Source organism: Carassius carassius, chromosome 28 (genome assembly GCF_963082965.1).
Source record: "Carassius carassius chromosome 28, fCarCar2.1, whole genome shotgun sequence".
Taxonomy (NCBI): domain Eukaryota; kingdom Metazoa; phylum Chordata; class Actinopteri; order Cypriniformes; family Cyprinidae; genus Carassius; species Carassius carassius.
In genome coordinates, this window is record NC_081782.1 from 29,593,249 (window position 1) to 29,607,510 (window position 14,262).

Consider the following 14,262-nt stretch of genomic DNA (forward strand, 5'->3'; position numbering starts at 1 on the left):
TGGCTCAAGTCAGTTGTATTTCTTGTGCTTCTGCTATTCTCTTTTTCTGTTATTGTCTTTCCTTCAGTGATTCTGCTTGTTAACAGGCTTACTAAGGCTGATATTACTTCATATTTAATACATACACAGATTTTGTGGCTCAGATAAGCTCCAGTTCTGGTTAATTTCTTTACTCTGGCTGACATGTGGCATTGCTATGGCCTGCTTGTGGCTCAAATCTGGCAAACAGGAGCGGTCCGCCCAAGTGCCATCATTCCACACTGCATGTGGGCCAGATCATCTTTCCACGGGTGCCAGATGTGGGCCGGATCTGGGCCGACACAATGTTGCTATGTGGGTAGAATATCCAAATCAGACTGTATCTCATCATTTGAATTAAGATTGTAATAATTTAGTTTTAAAGCACAGCCACCACAAAAACTGACTTAGGCCATACTTTGAGATTGTTCTGAGGTTAAATACACATTTACAATCAGAGCCAAATCGTTTAATAGCTATCATGCTGTTTTTGAAAACAAATTGTTCCATAGATAAAGGAAACACTCGTATCTAACAATGCTTTAAAAAAATGTACTCCTAAAAAAATAAAGCATATGCTTAAACCCAATAGGAAATAAAATAGTCATTAAAAAAATTCTTAAATTCCTGAAACATTGGTGTTTAGCAGCAGTCACCGCAATTTATGAAAGAAGTTAATTAAATATGTATGTGGGTGTCTGTGTGAAAAAAAAACAGATGCAACCCGCTCTATACCTGTATGTAGTACACAGTAAGCAGCTAGTATTCCCTGAAGCTATAGCAGCAGTGTGTGTGTGTCTGTGTGTGCACTCATGTGATCAGATGCTGATGGAGGAGGAGGATGCTCTGAATCACCTTCTCTCAGTGCTGACCGATGACTTCATGACGTGGCCCAGTTAAGGACCAGTCAGAAATCGCGCCGCGTTCCCTTTAAGAGCAGCTGCATTGCCTTGAGAATAGATGCGCGCGCGTCATGTATCCGTCTCTATCCTGCTCTCTTATGGAACATACAGCGATGTGATGTGCTGGACTCCTCCACAAACCTCCGTCGATCGATCTGGAGTAACAGCACTGGCATCAGATGCAGTGACGCATTTATCTGAGGTGAGAACGAGTGCGTCTGTTCAGAATCCGCGTCCAGAAGCGCGCGTCGGAACGCGTCCTGCTCCTGAATGAACGGCCCCTCGCTCTCATTCATTATGCGCCGCTTTACCCTAGGATACGCGTTCGGGTGCGTTTATATGCGCTCGACGCTAGTTTAAATGCACGCACATATGAGGTGATGGGTGATTAACGGGTAACACGGGCCATAGTCGCTGGTTCTGGAGATGCTGCTTCAGTGTTGGTCATGTGCACTGTGTTTTGTTTCGATGCAGACGCGCGTGCGCGTGTGTGTGTGTGTGTGTGTGTTATTGATTCAGGCCTCGTGCACTCATCATCGTCTTCATTCACAGGGATTCACAGCATCATGTATCATCCACCCAATAACTGAGAACCTGAAATTATCAAATGATACACTTATGTGTGCACAGATGCATAAACACACACACACACACGCACACACAGATTCTGGGGGTCTGAGGGGCCCTATATGAGGACATGAGAATGGACCCTACCAGTGTAAACATTAAAATCCATAAACCCACTGGAAACTAATGAACTCTGTCCAGCTTCAAGAGTTTAGGTTAAAATGGAAATGAATATAAAATGCAAATGTATAAATGACCGGCAGTAACTGGTTACTTTCTTCCCAACATTTAGGCTAAATATCTTTTTAGTTTTTGCAGCTCACTTAAAAAAATTGTTAAAAATAAATAATTAATGCAATAGTCTCTCAAATACTATGAGAACATAGAAACCACATTTGTATTAATGATACAAGGGGGTGTAATTTTAATTATGTGTAAATTAAAACATCACAGAAAGTTAAAATAATGTAATATACAATTCTGTATATTGGAGAAACATTAGTTTGGTTAATTGCTCATATTTTCACTCTCTTGCATTTGTGTGTGTTTTCCGCAGCTTTGATGCCCATCCTCATGTGACTGTAAAAATTATATGTAAGTTAAACAGTTAACACTTAAATATCCATAAAGTCAGTGTTACCATCTGTTAATTTCTGGCCTGTCTGATATTTATATAAGTGTGTATATACATTATCTGTAACTCAACTAATATCTGCACCCTTGGTAAATAGTTGCAAACGGACTCAGAATTTGTTATTTTCTTTTATCTATAAAATATGTGTGACGTGGAACCCCTACAAATTGTAATGAGAACAATCAAACTCAAATATATCCCCATTTATGGGGTATGGTTTTAAGGTCACGTTATTGATTAGGACAGTGAGGCAGCACACAGGCCGAGTCCCTGCTGTCCTCATCACTGTGAGAAAGACCTGACAACACAGTAACCATCAGGAAATATCAGTAAGAGACCAGTACAATGGTTCAGATGCTCACTTCTGTTCTGTTAGTACCTTTAAAATCTAGTGGAGATGGAAGAAGAGAAGACGTGTGTCTCACAGTGAGGAGGACGCTTTGAGTGGCCACACAGACTTTAAAGTTCACATTTGGAGAAGTGCAGATGCTGGTTGTGTCCAAGAACCAAAAAGTCTTTAAAACAACGATCAACCACGGAAATGACCCCCGATTGTTTGGGAAAGTTGCCATAAAATGCCTTTGATGTCCTCAAACAACAAACCTATCTCAGGAAGCTTCAGATGGGCTGTGGCCGGATCTTCCAGCAACAATCCAAAGCACACCTAAAAATCTACAAAACCTTTCACTGAGTACACAATGAAGGTTTTAGCTCCATAGAGACCCTGTGGGATGAGCTGAAGCAGTCCACAAACGAATCTGAACCATCTGGAGAGATTCTGTTTGAAGGAACGATCTCGGATCCCTCGCCATTCATTTATCAACCTCTTTACACTTTATAGATGAAGACTCAGAGCATGATACCTTGCCAAATAGTCTTGAATAAACTATTTCATATAACAGATGTTTATATACTTAACAAGACAAAATGATAACTGAATTTATAAAAATAACCCCGTTCAAAAGTTTACATACCCTTGAATCTTAATACTGTGTGAAGTGCTCAGGACCAACAAGAGATTTGTGAACAACTATCACCAATTATAAAAACAGTCTTGGATCATCCAGGAACAACCTTTTCACACTGAGGACAACTGAGAGACACTCGTGGATAACTATTACAAAAGGTGGAAACATTTACTGATGCTCATGAAGGCCACACTATGCATTTAAGGGTTAGTTCACCCAAGAATGAAAATTCGTCCATCTTCTTCTCACCCTCGAAGCATCCTAGGTGTGTGTGACTTTCCTCTTTCAGAATAATTCAGATGGAGTTATATTAAACATTGCCCTTGCTCTTCCAAGCCTCTCCATGGGTGTAAGCATGTGTTTGTTGACAACTGTTCAGAAGATGTGAAATAAAGTGCGTGCATCTGTAATAAAACGTCCCCCACACGGCTAGCGCCCTGTAGTGAATCCATGTGTTTTTGTAAGATTAATATCCAGATTTCAACGTAATAAACACTTTTTTCCTCACTGCTGCAGTCTGTGGGGAACCGGAGAACATACAGGCGGATGTTGTACTTGGGTTGTAAACTTTTGAACAGGATGATGATGTTTACATTTATTTTGTTTAAAGATCCTTTTTTTTCATTTGGTACTGCACTTAAGAAGCTGCATAAATACTGAAATGTTTCCCAGAAGACAAAAAACAAGTACAATTTACCCTGATCATTCAATTAAAAAAATTCACACACACATGCATTTGTATATGAGAATATTGGAATCCATGCTTCCATGTTTGTGTGTCATATCAGATCAGTGCCACACTGGAGTAAGAAATAGGTCTCTTGAACCATGTAATGTAAATGTGGCATTTTGCTTCACACTTTGTGATTTGCATACTGACCTGTCTCTCTCTTTCTGTCTGTGTCTGTGTGTCAGTGGCTTGCCCGGGCATTGGCATGGGCTTGTAATGAATGGCGACGGGGCTCCCAGAAGCCCGGAGCACTCCTTCTGCACGCTGCCTGACTGGAAGGAGTTCTGTGAGCTTCACGCTCGAGCTTCCGCCGCAGATTTTGTCGACAAGTTCCGGCGATTCCTTAGCGAGAACCCATGCTACAACGCACCCGGTGCTGACGCCAGCTTCTCACAACACTTCGCTCAACACTTCTTGACCTGCTTTTCTGCCGCCCTCGACCAAGGCTCTCCGGGAGACTCCTCCGCTCCGAAGTACAGCATCGTGCCCTTTGTGGGCATACAGAGCTGCACGCTGCCCCTCAGCCACGACCTCTACCATCGGCGCAAGGACGTGGGGGCCTCAAGCGAATCGCTGGACAGCATGGACAGTGGAGGGGGCGGAGCCAGCGGACAGGAACAGCAGACCCCCACCCATAAGATGTCAACCGTGAACCAATCCAGGAGTTCAGAGGATGTGTCAATGGGGCGACGCAAGGCTCGCTTCAAGAAGGGCTTCTCCCTCCGAAACATGAGTCTGAGCGTGGTGGACGGGGTAAAGGAGATCTGGCACCGCAGGACCTCTCCAGAACCAGACCCCTCGGGGAGCTCCAGGAGAACCAATGGACCCGAGTCCATGGGGTCCGATCACTGGAGCCAGAAGCTGCGGCTGCCGCGGGGCTCTCAGGGCCATAAAGCGGAGCTGTTGGAGATCCAGAGGGAGGGTGTGCTCAGATTCATGGTGGCTGATGACAATAACTGTGTGGGGGCGGCGCAGTGGCAGAAATGCAGGCTGTTGTTGAGGAAGTCCGCCGCGCAAGTGGACGCAGGAGAGAAGTTCCAGCTGGAGTTCTACGTTCCACCAAAGGTAGAACCGCACTCTGATAAAACATCAGCGCACATAAACCATAGTTTGGTCAATTACCCGGATCTGCGCCCATTATTGGAGATATTCGGATGTTAACAAAAAGTTTATTTGTATAGCGCTTTTTACGATACAAATCATTGCAAAGCAACTTTACAGAAAATTAAGTTTCTATAATATTTAGTAGTAGCTTATCAGTGGTGACTGTCAGATTATGTGCATCATATCAATGAAAAATCAATTAAATACTGTTCCAACAAAGTAAAATTAATTAGTTTAACCAAAACTAAAGAATAATAATGCGCATTTGATCAGATGCAACTACACTCACAATTTAAGAGATACATTATTCGAATGCTTGGCGAAAGAGATGTGTTTTTAATCTAGATTTAAACAGAGAGAGTGTGTCTGAACCCCGAACATTATCAGGAAGGCTATTCCAGAGTTTGGGAGCCAAATGTGAAAAAGCTCTACCTCCTTTAGTGGACTTTGCTATCCTAGGAACTACCAAAAGTCCAGCGTTTTGGTGTCTGCTTTTCTGTATCTGGAGTCGAGGGGTGTAATCGTAATTGTTAACAGGCTTCGTAATTGTTGTTTTAATGATGTGTAAGCTGACATTATTGCTTATGCATCCAATAGCATTCAGTGCATGATTAAGCTTAATTAGAATGCAGGTAAAATGACAATATAATTCAAGTTATATTAGCAAAATAGCTTTTCATTTTATTCAGTTTAATTATAGTTATAATATATGATATAGTTTAGTAATATCATGCAAGCAAGAGTGCTGTTTTTCTGAATATCAGCACGTGAACTTGATTGCAAATGTGATATTGACTTTATACAATGTAACAGACACAAGTGTCTAGTTTGCCTAGCAAGACCTTGATGAACTTCTGGCTGTTATTAAGGCATGAAAATGAAAGCTGTTTGTCAGTCTGATTGTCTGACAGGATGCAGGTTGTGAGCAGGACGAAAGCAGTGTAACTGCGTGTTTGGTGACCGCGCTGTAAGGCCAGGACTTTATTTCCATCACTCAGCTGTTCTCACCACTTCCTGAAGAGCTTTGCAGCTTGATGAAGAGTTGCTGCCACCATACAGTGATGAAGCCTGTGATGCAGGGCTCTGTTTCAAATGCCATACAAAAGCAGTCTTAAGTTTCTGGGGTATATTTGTAGCAATAGCCAAAAGTGCTTTGTTTGGGTCAAAATTTTCGATTTTTCTTTTATGCCAAAAATCATTAGGATATTGAGTTAAGATCATGTTTCATGAAGATATTTTGTAAATTTCCTACTGTAAATGTATCAAAACTTCATTTTTGATTAGTAATATGCATTGCTAAGAACTTCATTTGAACAACTTTAAAGGTGATTTTTTGATCCCTCAGATTCCAGATTTTCTAATAGTTGTATCTCAGACAAATATTGTCCTCCGAACAAACCACACATCAATGGAGAGATGACTTATTCAGCTTTTAGAGGATGCATAGACATCGATTTCACTAAATTGACCCTTATGACTGGTTTTGTGCTCCAGGGTCACATATGAACTTGCAGAAACATGAATAAATGTCAACATTTTTGTTCAATAACAATAAACTTATTTATTCACGTAGTTTTGGGATATTGTAAGAATCTTATCTGTATACTTGTGTGTTTCTATGCATATTTTTCAACTTTTTAGGAAGCTGCTCTCAGAGCAATTTTAGTCCCTCAAGACAGTACTAATAACTTCCTTTTCCTGAACAAAGTAAAGACGGGATAAAAATAGAGGGTGAGTGAATGCGTATCCATGCTAACTTCAGCATAAACAGACATATATCGTGTCTGTGTTTGAGCTGAGTCAAGCTCCTGTCTGTCTTCATGTATCCTCAGAAACTAATAAAGCCTGTTATGATGAGTGTAAGTGAGATCTCAGACAAATAATGCAGTCAAAAGCACGTGAGAGACAGAAGCTGAAGCAGAGTTTGGCGTCATGAATCAGTCAGATGATGTCTGTGTCTTCATTCAGTAACGCTTCAGTCATCAGTTTCACTGTGGTGTTTTCAGAACAACATCCTCTTTCCTATCAAATGAGACCATAATTGATAAAACCAGAAGTTGAGGACATGGAAAGACCGGTTTTGGAAATGATGTACAGTGTGTAAATGAAAGCACAAAACCAGTTGTAAGGGTACATTGTTTTAAATGATATAATTATGCATCATCTGAAAGCTGAATAAATAATCTCTCCATTGATGTGTGGTTTGTTAGGAGGACAATATTTGGCCGGGATACAACTATTTGAAAATCTGGAATCTGAGGGAGCAAAAAAAAACTAAATATTGAGAAAATCGCTTTGAAGTTATCCAAATGAATTCTTCTCCTGCTTATCCGGGGCTTGGTCGCGGGGGCAGCAGTCTAAGCAGAGACGCCCAGGCTTCCCTCTCCTTAGACACTTCCTACAGCTCTTCCGGGGGATACCGAGGTGTTCCCAGGCCAGCCGAGAGACTGGTTGTGTGCTCCAGGGTCACATTTGGTGGTTGGTTGTAATAGGAAACACAGGGCTCAACAGTAAGAATGTCCCGGGGCCCTTGAGAGAGTTTTGGTCCAGCTTAACAGATGTTTTGTTGATCACATACATGTGTTTTTATGCAATAACTCCAATAAGTAAGATACAAGATGTAAATTGTGCTAATTTCAATATATCACTGTGGAACATTTTTAACAGGTTAATTGTGTGATACATTTTTTTTTCAGTTTAACACATTACAGATATTTAATGCAATTAATGCATCATCTATTTCTTTTCCTCGGGATCCTTTAGCTAGTGTTACAGTAGACTATATGAGCATCTTCTAGATTTATTCTGTCTCAGTTGGTTCTGTTTCTTCATGATATTTCTTACTGACAGTGTTGGGGGTAACGAGTTACAAAGTAACGGATTACAGTAACAATATTACTTTTTTGGGTAACAAAGAAAAGTAACGCATTACACTAATAATATTGGTAACCACTACTTTACTTGACAATATATACAGTAGAGAGAGAGAGAGACGTTATTTCCGGGTCTTAAACATACATAGCTGGTTTTCGTGCATTTCAGCAAGTCATTGATATATTTACATGCATAAAAACATTTTTTTTTCTTAAAATAGCCTTATGAAATGTTTTTCCCCTCTAGAACTGCACTGAGAGTCACGCCGGTTCACTTCATGATCGTTTGATTTGAGTAAAACTAGCGTCACATCACAAACACGGAACTGTAAAGGTATTCACGTTAACACGTCAAAATAAAAGTCTGGTTTAATTTAAAGACAAGTATTAATACAATTAAATGTAACCGTTAAAAATTAGTTGAGAAAAAGTAAAACAGAAAAAAATTTAATAGAGAAAAATTCAAATGGAAAAACAGAATTTGGAAAAAAATGTAACGGAATTTGGGAAAAAATAAAAACAGATTTCATAGGGCCCTAAAAAAGGAAAGTAAAGTAATAAGTAGTGAAGTTACTTTTCAAATGCAGTAACTAGTAAAGTAATCTCATTACAGTTTACAGAAGTAACCAGTAACTAGCAACTAATTAAATTTTTTTGAGTAACTACCCCAACACTGCCTACTGACACGCTACAACAATATTACAAACATATTACATGCTGTTCAGTGTGTGTCGTTGAGTGGCATTAATTTGTGTTTGTAGACATCTAAACCCAAAGTGAGCGTCCCTCTGTCTGCTATCGTGGAGGTGAGGACCACCATGCCTCTAGAGATGCCCGACAAAGACAACACATTCGTGCTCAAGGTACTCTAGATAGTCCTTCATCTCATGCTCATGTGCATGTCACTATTCTTTAAAAAAGCATGCTGCCTGGTGGATCATAGACCAATGCTGTGTTGTGGATCTCAGGTAGAAAATGGTGCTGAATATATTTTGGAGACCATCGATTCTCTGCAGAAGAACTCGTGGGTCGCTGATATCCAGGACTGCATTGACCCCGGGTGAGACAGGATTATTAGTGTCCACAAACACGTTCACTTAATATTACATCAAAATGAAGGGACACAGTCACAGACTTTATACACTCCATTATCAAAATTACTTACATCCAAACATTCTAAAATCAAGATGCATTTGATTGAGAAGCAAATAACAAGATATTAAGTTTTGTTTTTAAAAAAATTAGTTTTTTTCTTAAAGCGAGACAAAAACATGCCAATGGGGCAAGAAAAATAATAATCCTGTTTTCCCACTAAATTAAGATTGTTTATTACCCCATTGACAGATATTTTTTGTGTGTGTGTGTGTTCAGTATAAAACGAACAAATTTTGGGTAATATTTTTTAGAAAACAAGAACAATCTCAAGTGATTTCTTTTCCCCAAGTAAACGTATCTTGAAATCGAGAAAAAAATATTTTTAACAATGAATTCCTTAGCATTTAACTATAGAGTTTAAGTGCTGATAGTGCCGGTATGACACCGTAAAATTAAGTGCTCCTCCAGATTTAGTATTTATAGTGTTGTTTAACACATTAATGAGTGCAGCTGTGAACGTCTGATCATTTTAATGCAGTTAATAGATTAAGAGTTCAGTAGGTAGTGTTCAAAGTGAGAGTAAGTGATTCTCAAAAAGTAGGAATTAATATAAAGTTGGATGTTGCAGGTTAAAACTCAGAAACAACATACTAAAACTACCCAATTCTGTGATAAGTTTAATCGCAGCATATAATCATTGCAGTTAATCGTGTTCACTATCTGTTTGATTACATCATTAACTAACTGCATGATTTTTACTGTACATTTCTGCCTTATGGACATAAACTTGTGAATAAAAAATATAATGTAGAAACTTTAATTTTCTGTAAATCTGCTTGGCAACAATTTGTATCATGAAAAGTGCGAAACAAAAATAAACTTGAATTGACTTTCAAAGCTTGGGAAAACAATGGGAGAAAATGAGGAGATTTAGATCAGGTATAGATAGAGAGTGAACCAGTGTAATAACATCAGTTTAAATCCTTTTGTTTACTGATCTAAACTGGAGTCTGATGTAAATACGGTAAAAAGCAACAATGGAATTTAAGCACTATGTCAATCAGAAACTCTGTATTCCAGGACATCAGATAAATCTTTTAAAAGATTAAACACTTTATAGAAGATGGATTGTTTTTTTTCATGATATATTTGCTAAAGAACGTCTCTCTGTGTCATAGGGACAGTGGCGATGACATCGAGCTGGCGTCATGCGCTCACAGCCAACCGCACAAAGACTTCTCGCTGGTGTCCTCCTGCAGCTGTGAGCTGCTGTGTGACGGTACTTCATCCTCCTCAGCCTAAACCTGTAAAAGAGCTCAGAAGTTACCAGCCATCAGGCCTGACAGAAGCTGCTCAGATGGATGTAGCGCTCTGAGGAATTCTGGCAAAATGGCTTTAAAACTACATTTTAATTTTGTACTTAAATGTTATCAGTATCCAAAGTATATTCAAATTTAAAAGGCATAATTTCAATCAGGAGGAAGTAAAGCTTTTGTCTCTCCTGAGGCCACAAGAGCTAAATATTACTAAAGCATGTTTCTTCAAAGGAATAAAATAACACGACTATCTTTGAAAAAAAGTGCGTAATGTTTATAAACCATATATAATTAATTAAGTTGCTTAAACATTTAGAAAAAAACTGCATCATGTATGTATGTATAGTTTAATATAAAGGACCGAAAACCAATCACAAAGTACTTTTTCCATTTAAAAACATGAGAGGCAGTGAGATGGGGAAAAGTCTCGAGACGTGTTTTTTAAAGTTGAACTTCATTAATTTTACATGGCTTTCTAAACTTACGGCTCTCTTGTGCGAGACGTGAGTGCAACCCTGAAAGATATCATCTAGAAAATTTGATAAATATGTGTTTTGTGTGAACGGCTTGGTTTCAGTTTTGATGTAAACAGCACTGATGTTCTGTTTTCCCCAGTATTCTGAATGAATAACATAGCAGTGCTGCATCTAGTGGCTCCAGCTGGATTAACAATGAGAAGATGTTAAAATGCAATGACACCTACATCATCATCACATCTCGTGTCCACTGATTTCCTGACACACATCTAAAATAATTCAACAAATATTCAATATTAGATTTTTTTAGCATCCCCTAGTCTGCACATATGATGTGTTTCTCTTCAGGAAGAGTTGAGTTTCTGTTGTGTATGTGTTGCTCAGGTTCACATCAGGGGTCAGAGCGGCTGTGCTCTGCAGCTGCTGATCAGTCGACTGCGGCCCACTGTCAGGAGCCGCCCGTCACCCAGCACCCCTCACACGTCCCGCTGGAGCACTTCCTGCTGTCGCCAGAGCCCCCCAACACTAACACCTCGTCAGGTACACACGCCTTTACCAACACAGCAACACTTGACTCGGGACAATCAGGTCACTCTAGCTCAAAGGGTCATGAACTCTCAGAGGTTCACTCATAATGTTATCAAGATTACCAAACTGACTGACTTTAGTTCTCTCATTAGTCTACACTTCTGAGAATTAACAGGGTTGGCTTTTGTAATCTAAAAAATATTGGGTCACCATTATGGGGATTAGTGTTCAACCGAAAGTGGTTGTTCACTGTTGAGTTGTTTTCCTCTACTGAACCTTCATGCCACAGATCAGATATTTTAAACTTGAAATTGTTAAAGCATTGTGGCACACCCACAGACATCAAGAACCAGTGTACCACTTTCAGTTAGTGCTGGGCCTAGACTTCTTCTTGATGGTGTAAAATATGTGACCTGATCACTCTTGTTTATGGTTTCCTTTATAATAAATCGGTTTTCATAAACACTGTTATAGAGACAACAAACTTTACATTAGAACCAAACTAACTGAAACACTTATCCCCATAATGGTGACAAACATTTTAATAAAACAACAGCTAAACCTATTTTTTTCTCTGAACTGTAGACTAATGAGAGAAATAAAGTCAGTTTGGTTTGTAATAAGAGAGATTTCAAGTCTTTTCAGTTGATTACAGTGCCATCTGTTCAAGAATAAAGTGAAACAAACATATACTATTTAAATACCAATGAAGTGAGGGTATATATGAAGAGAAGAATTTGCAAAAACTGATAAAAGGTACTTAAAAAAAATAATAAATTTGCTGATTGCCGTATATTATTCTCCACATATAGAACGATCTGAACCCTGAACACTTTTTCACTTTTTCTGTCAAGAAAGACAGTATTGTCCACTTTCAAAGCATCGTGAGTTCACATTTTACTGCAGAAGCTGACAAGCACCTTTGTTGTTGTTTGTGAACAGAAGCGATAAGTACATTTTAGCGAATCAGTGCGCTGTATTAAAGTCAGGTGACAAGAGTACTTTCACTTTAAAAAAGAAGTGCTACCTGAGAGGAGTTTTGTCAAAGCTGACTAAAAGTGATCGAGGATGGATAATTTTGACAAACTTGATGAACCTGTGATATCTTCTTCAAGCAAAAAGGAAAATAAAAGCTGAATCGTTTTCAGGGAACCTTGCAAAAACAGTGTGTTTCAGTGGCGAGGGTAAAATTCTGTGTATTGCGTGTAATCACATCCATATGGTTTATGATCACATCAACCTTTGTCAGGACTCTGTCATCTGAGGAGATTACAATGATTAAACAACTGTTTTTTTAAGCTTTAAAACATCAAACATGGAGTTATCTGCTTTTGCTATGAAACCAAAACCAAAAAAAAAGTTTCAATCAACTTTATTTTTGTAAATTACCTGTATTTAAGTTATTATTACTTCATCAAAACAACCCAACTGCAGTTTGATTGATATTACTAGGAATGCACAAAAAAAAGATTTCTGAAAAAAAGAAATCATTTTGCAAATGAACTTTTCATATGCTTTTATTATTTTTTGATAAACGTGACTCAATATTACATTGTGACTACAGTAAAAAAGCTTTGTTGTAGGTGTGTCAATCTTTGACTCATAATTATTTTCTCTTTTTTTAAATCTTTTAGATCTTTTAGATCTTATATTTTCAATTTTGTTGAATCTACTGAACACTGATTTGATTCAGTGATTCAGTTCCACTTCATTCAAATTCAACAGGATCCTTTAAGGGAAGCTTTTCATGTATGTTATGTTTTCCTTTTTAACATACATAAAAAGCTTCCCTTAAAGGATCCTGTTGAATAAAGACTTCACACTGTTTACTGCACCAGAAGTAATTTGAAAGAAAACACATGACCTACTAGTTAGAGAGCATGAACACACACAATGAGCAGCTAGAGAGGACACATGTCCTCATGCAAATATAGCAACATGAAAATAACAGTATGATTGCTTTTAGTTTTGGATTGCAAATAAATGAGACAGAGAACCATTATACCTCAGTTACTGATTCCTGAAAACTCTGTTCTAAAATTACCGTATCATCATGTTATGCTGAATAAGAAGTGTACATGATAAAACTCTAATGTCACTGTATGATGAAGCTGGATTTATGTTTTTATGTCGGGTTGAGGCAAGCTGTCACAAATGCTCCTGTCTTTTAGGAAGCCCAGGTGAGAGCCCAAGGGAAGCTGAAGGAGATGCCAGTTTGGCGGGTTACCCATGGTTCCACGGGACGCTGTCTCGGGTGCGGGCCGCCCAGCTGGTTCTCGCCGGCGGGGCACGGAGTCACGGTCTGTTTGTGATCCGTCAGAGCGAGACGCATCCTGGAGAATACGTCCTCACCTTCAACTTCCAGGGCAAAGCCAAGGTGAGCCGCGCTTCTGACCATAGTGACATCTGAGCACTTTAACCAGCTTCCTGTACAAAACTAAAATATATGGGAGTATACTCGAAAATATAATGCAATATGTTAATACCTTTCCATAAACGGAAAACTAGTGCTTATATTTTTCAAAATACTGCAAAATATGTATGGGCCATGTACTGATATTTGTAAAAATATGTGTGATATTATATAATATGAAAACATAAACCACTTTTCACTTAAGGCTTAAGTCTAGTCCCAGACTCAAATGCATGACTTGAGCAGTTTTAACTGAAAGAAACATGGACTGAATTTTAAATCATTTCTTCTAAATGTCTTTAATCACGTGCTTTTCTTAAGTCTTAAAATGCACACCAGTACTGTTATTTTCTAAGACATGAAAAATAAAAATAAACTTAAATGTCCTAATTGAACTGTGGCCTAATCCTGGCTCAGTCTAAGCCCTGTCTGTGAAACCAGGCCTAAGATTTTGGACAGTTTTTGTTAAAGTCATGGCAACATGGGGGCTGGAAATTGAAATTTGACATTTCTAACTTAATAGATTGAGTGCTATATAGTGTATAAGTCTTCTTGGAAAAAAAAAGGTTAGTTTTTGCTTAAACTCAGAAAAAAAGTGTGACAGATTTTAAAAACAAAAGTTTGATAACTTTTTCAAA

At 38.6% G+C, this 14,262-nt stretch overlaps 1 protein-coding gene across 1 annotated transcript in view; it reads left to right on the forward strand.

The window, feature by feature from the left end:
- Nucleotides 1-997: 997 nt before the first annotated feature.
- Nucleotides 998-14,262, forward strand: part of LOC132108278 (SH2B adapter protein 2-like) — a 17,011-nt gene continuing 3,746 nt past the window's right edge. Inside the window, exons 1-7 of the mRNA XM_059514962.1 lie at nt 998-1,122; nt 4,005-4,884; nt 8,558-8,659; nt 8,765-8,856; nt 10,070-10,170; nt 11,068-11,223; nt 13,383-13,588. Of these exons, the coding sequence (XP_059370945.1) occupies nt 4,036-4,884; nt 8,558-8,659; nt 8,765-8,856; nt 10,070-10,170; nt 11,068-11,223; nt 13,383-13,588 (1,506 nt within the window). The 5' untranslated portion in view covers nt 998-1,122; nt 4,005-4,035. The remainder of the gene's footprint in view (nt 1,123-4,004; nt 4,885-8,557; nt 8,660-8,764; nt 8,857-10,069; nt 10,171-11,067; nt 11,224-13,382; nt 13,589-14,262) is intronic.